The sequence below is a fragment of the Suillus subalutaceus genome (assembly GCF_016647625.1).
Source record: "Suillus subalutaceus strain FC151 chromosome Unknown DFJ58scaffold_97, whole genome shotgun sequence".
Lineage (NCBI taxonomy): Eukaryota > Fungi > Basidiomycota > Agaricomycetes > Boletales > Suillaceae > Suillus > Suillus subalutaceus.
In genome coordinates, this window is record NW_024540346.1 from 75,290 (window position 1) to 79,637 (window position 4,348).

The window sequence follows — 4,348 nt, forward strand, 5'->3', positions numbered from 1 at the left end:
TGCAATGCACAAAACATGGTATTCGCAGCTCAACGGGCTGTCGGACAAGTGTGACCAAAAGTATCTTTTACATGCGAGTGTGTGGATAATTATCTGTATTATGCGATACTGCATAGCTGCTTCGTCAATGCAATCATAGGGGTCAAGCTTCAAGCCTAAATAGCAAGCGCATAAAAAAGGATTTCGGTATTAAGGAGGAGTAGGTGCAGTCCTTTCTTGCGAGCGAGCAGGAGATGTGGTTGGCTTCATTGGTGGAGAGCCTGCTGCTGGGTTCATAACCTCAGAAAGCTTTCCTCGCGATGGAGGAGTAGAAGAACGGTGGGAGTCGAGAATCATCCGGTCGTCAGATGGCGAAGGGACGCTTGATGCAGGTGAAAGCGTGGCAATAGGAGGAAGAGCGATAGGAGCAGATGGATTGACATGTGACGCATGGCCAGGGCCAATAGGGCGCGGATGAGGCGGAAGCACTACGGGTAGCTGCGGTGGACTAGGTGGGTAGTGAGATTCAGTATGACGTGACTCAGGAGAATGCGAGGGCTGGGTACGGAAGGGTATGGGCGATGGTCGCGACGAAGGTATGGGAGTGTGTCGTGAACCTGATGGAGATGACACGCTGCGCTTGCCACCATCCACCCGAGATCGCTTCGTGTCCAACTCATCCGGGACCGGGCTCAGAGGACGCTTGAGGGAGCCTGAACTTTCAGGAGGTGAAGGACGGCTGCGCGAAGAAGAAACAGAGCCACGGTCGGTGGATGAAGATTGCGCCTCAGGTCGGTATTGTGACAAGTGAAGAAGCGTTTCTATGCCTTCGTCATAGTCATCATCAACTACACGTGAAGGTGGACGAGGCGTCGCACTTGTAGGCGAAGGCTGCAATGACCTGCTTCCCGAGGAAGACGTCTCAGGTCCCTCTTTCGCAGAGAAAGAGCCGATCTTGTATGGAGCAGGCATGTTCGAAGGAACACCATTAGAATCTGACCGACCCGAATCATCCTTGGCGCGTCGCTGCCTTCGCTTCTTATCCTTCTTCGGTGGCTCGCCAATGACCCCAGCACCAGTGATGCTTTGCGTGTCCGAATCCTTGTTATCCTTCGCTGGCTTCCGCTTGCGGTCGCGCGCATCAGGAACAGGAGTGGGTCGCGGGCTCTCAGAGGGGCGCGAGTTGCCCCCCATATGGTGAGGAAGTGCATGTGAAGCGCCTTCTGGCGAAGCTGCGAAACTCGCTGACTGCCTACGTTGCTCAAGCAGCTGACGTTCCCGCTCATAGTCCCGTGCATCTCTTTCCTGTTCACGTGCAGGGTCGTATCGCCAGTGGCCACCCTCAGGAGGACCTGGTGGTGCAGGTGAACGAGGGTGAGGGGGACCGCTAGGGGGCTTGGAGTCCCAGTACGCACGAGATGGATGTGCGGACGGATGTGCAGAGCGAGGAGACGTTTCCATTGGACTGTGTCCACGAGGGACAGGAGAACGCGAGGGATAATACGGTTGCTGTGAAGGATGTGAAGGGTACTCAGGGCGTCCTCGACGCTCTCGTTCACGCTCCCATTCACGATGATGTTCAGGAGGTGGCCCACGCCGATCCCACAATTCATGCTCTGAGCGAGGCGCCTCACGAGGGTAATTAGGAGGCGATCGTTGTGCCAGGCTGGGTTGGGCAGGTCCCACAGGTTGCCTGTTTGATGGAGGATAATTGGGGTACCCAGGACCTGGAGATCGAACGCGTGAATTGTGTGGTGGCGGTGGCGAAGCGGATGTCGAAGGGACCCTGAGTGGACGGCCAGGGAAGTGGTCATTGTATTGACCAGGACCATGAACAGCGGAATTACGAAGTTCTTCCGTTTGCACTTGCTGCTGAGGAACAGGGTGATGAAGGAGGAGGGTTTGGTGGCCAGTTGGCCCACGACTTGGACCCTCACGCGATGAACCAGAGTAGTCCCGAGGATGAGGTGGACGATCAACGTCCATAGGTGCGAGAGGTGTGTGTGAAGGCATGTGGCGACTCTCGTCCAGCACTACAGGCGGTGGAGGACCGCCTCGGAACGGACCAGGTGATGATCTAGATGCGGGAGCAGGTGCAGGAGGAGGCAAGTGAAGATTGTCACCGCTAGGTGGGCCGTTTGACTGAGGCCGGAAGATGGGGGGACGCGTTGACGTCGATTGCAGCAGCAGGGGAGGACCGGTGAGTCCTGGAGGAGGAACGACGGCACTAGCATAAGCGGTTGGGTGCACGTCCTGAGGTCCTGGTGCAGCAGGCAGCTGACCACCAGTCGCTTGAGCATTCTTAAGGAGCTGGAGACGCTGAGAAATGACATGGTTTCCAGGGTCAAGTTCACTGGCACGAGCATACGCATCGATCGCGTCTGAGATTTGGTTGTTGCAGCTTTCGTAAAGGCTGCCCAAATCAAACCAGACCTCAGAGATGTAAGGGTTGATGCGGATGGCACGCGAGTATGCGTCAAGAGCGTCACGAAATTGGTTGATCTGGAAGTACAAGACACCAATCGAACACCAAAAGGTGGGATTACGGCCATCGCGGTAAACTGCCTGCTGGTAGGCCTCGTACGCCTTGTTGTACTTCTGGCCAGCCATGTACGCACGGCCGAGGAGGTACCAGCTTTGAGCGTCTGAAGGGTCTGTGTGACGGCATCGGTACCAAAGATAAAGATAGCTAAATTACAATAACCCACCAGCTTCCAGGCTCTTAGTCAGGTACTGGATAGCAAGCTCTTGGTTCTGGAAAGAAGATCCATCTTGGTGATACAACCACCCCAATTGCTGTAGAACTTTTGCGTGCCCAGGGTTGTCAGCAACAACACGTTCATATGCGTCCTTAGCGCGGACATGCTTCAAAAGATGATGAGTATGCAGAAATTGTGCTATAGGATAGGTAAGTTGCTTACGTCTTTCTGTTGCTCGTAGACATGCCCAATCTGGAACCAGATGTCCGCATGGGCGAGAGGACTTGGAGGATTGCGCAGGATGCGATCAAAGCAGTTAAGGGAGTCTTCATATTTGCCCTGCTGCTTGTAGATTATGCCGAGACGGAAGAGAATCTCATTTGCTTTGTCAAAATCTAATTCTGCGGAATGAATATCAGCCAAGGTGCTTCGCGAAGCAGAAGGAAGCCAACCTTTGTCCATCTTCAGGACAGAAGCGAACGCCTCTTCGGCGTGGTCCAAGGACCCATACCGGTCATAGAGTATGCCAATACCGTACCATAATTTTGGATCCTCCTTAGTGTTGACATGAGGACGGAAGAAAACAAGGTGATATGACTACCTGACATACCTTTGGGTTAGGGAGGAGGTACAAAGCCTGCTGATAAGCGGAGTAGGCCTTCTGCAGATCATCCTGCATGAGATAACAATGGCCTGCAATAGAACAAAGGCGATGAGCACATACGGATATGTAAGGTAAGATGAACTAACCGAGCGCGCTCCATACTTCGCCGTTGTCTTCTTGTAATTGAAGAACACGTTGGAAATACTCTACAGCCTAAAAGAGAAAGATGATGACATCAGCCACTGCCACGTGAAGATCTGAGATTGGAAATGGGATCTGAGATAAGGCAGGGCGCAAACGAAAAGTTACGACCAAATGGATATCCTCGGAGGACATCGGCTTCGACGCGGTATTGGCAAGAAATAGCATCAAGGATTTTTCCTACCTTTGGATAATTTTCCTTGATCCGCGCGATTCCCGCAACTTGAGTAAGTCCTGACAGGGACATCGGGTTATGCCGTAGAGCGTTTTCATATGCTGTGATCGCATGTTCCAGGTCGCCCATCTGCTCCGCGACACGCCCTGGGAAAAACAAGAGCGCGTTAAACTCATTAACCGATTTTCTAGATGAAAACACTTACCGATCAAAAGCCACGTTTGTTCGTTGGCCACTGCCAACTTGTGAATGACGCTTGATGGGGGGGGGCGCAACGCCGTTTGAGGCGGGAGCGTTTGGGATTACGACAGGCGATACGATCTGATTTGATGCTGTGTGTGCATGGGCAGAACCATTTGAAAGAGCTGGTGTACTAGGCAAGGCCGCTGCATTGCCATTGATGTGAGGTTGGTGTGCTGGTGCTGTTTGGTGTGGAGGATGGGTGAGGATAGCATGAGGATGAGAGTGAGTAGGTGGGTCATGCATGCGGACATCCCTCTCAGACTGACGTTGCATGTGTCTGTGGGACATGGTAGGAGGCGATTGACGCCAAGTGGATTAGAGACAGAAGCGAAGAGGGGAAAGTTGTCAAACCTTGGAGGATGATGTATTATATATGAAACTGCGGGAGAGGGGAGATCAGGGCCTTGGCCGTCGGCTACTTTCACGTACTAGTAATAGTGATCTCGG

General features: G+C 53.1%; 1 protein-coding gene across 1 annotated transcript; it reads right to left on the bottom strand.

Annotated features, from left to right (window-relative positions):
• DFJ58DRAFT_801441 (TPR-like protein) lies at positions 1-4,348 on the bottom strand. Its single transcript, XM_041390873.1, has 9 exons — positions 3,935-4,348; positions 3,864-3,900; positions 3,668-3,804; positions 3,429-3,495; positions 3,289-3,371; positions 3,131-3,233; positions 2,901-3,079; positions 2,688-2,844; positions 1-2,633 (listed from the first exon to the last, which is right to left on the bottom strand). Exons 1-9 carry the CDS (start codon positions 4,187-4,189, stop codon positions 190-192), a joined length of 3,462 nt encoding a protein of 1,153 aa, XP_041240958.1. The 5' UTR covers positions 4,190-4,348; the 3' UTR covers positions 1-189.

Coding starts and splice junctions, on each gene's coding strand:
- DFJ58DRAFT_801441 (XM_041390873.1), bottom strand. CDS start 4,189: ATGTCCCACAGACACATGCAACGTCAGTCTGAGAGGGATGTCCGCATG. Junction 3,805..3,863: donor ACAAACGTGGCTTTTGATCG/GTAAGTGTTTTC, acceptor TGTTTTTCCCAG/GGCGTGTCGCGGAGCAGATG. Junction 3,234..3,288: donor ACCTCCTCCCTAACCCAAAG/GTATGTCAGGTA, acceptor GTCAACACTAAG/GAGGATCCAAAATTATGGTA.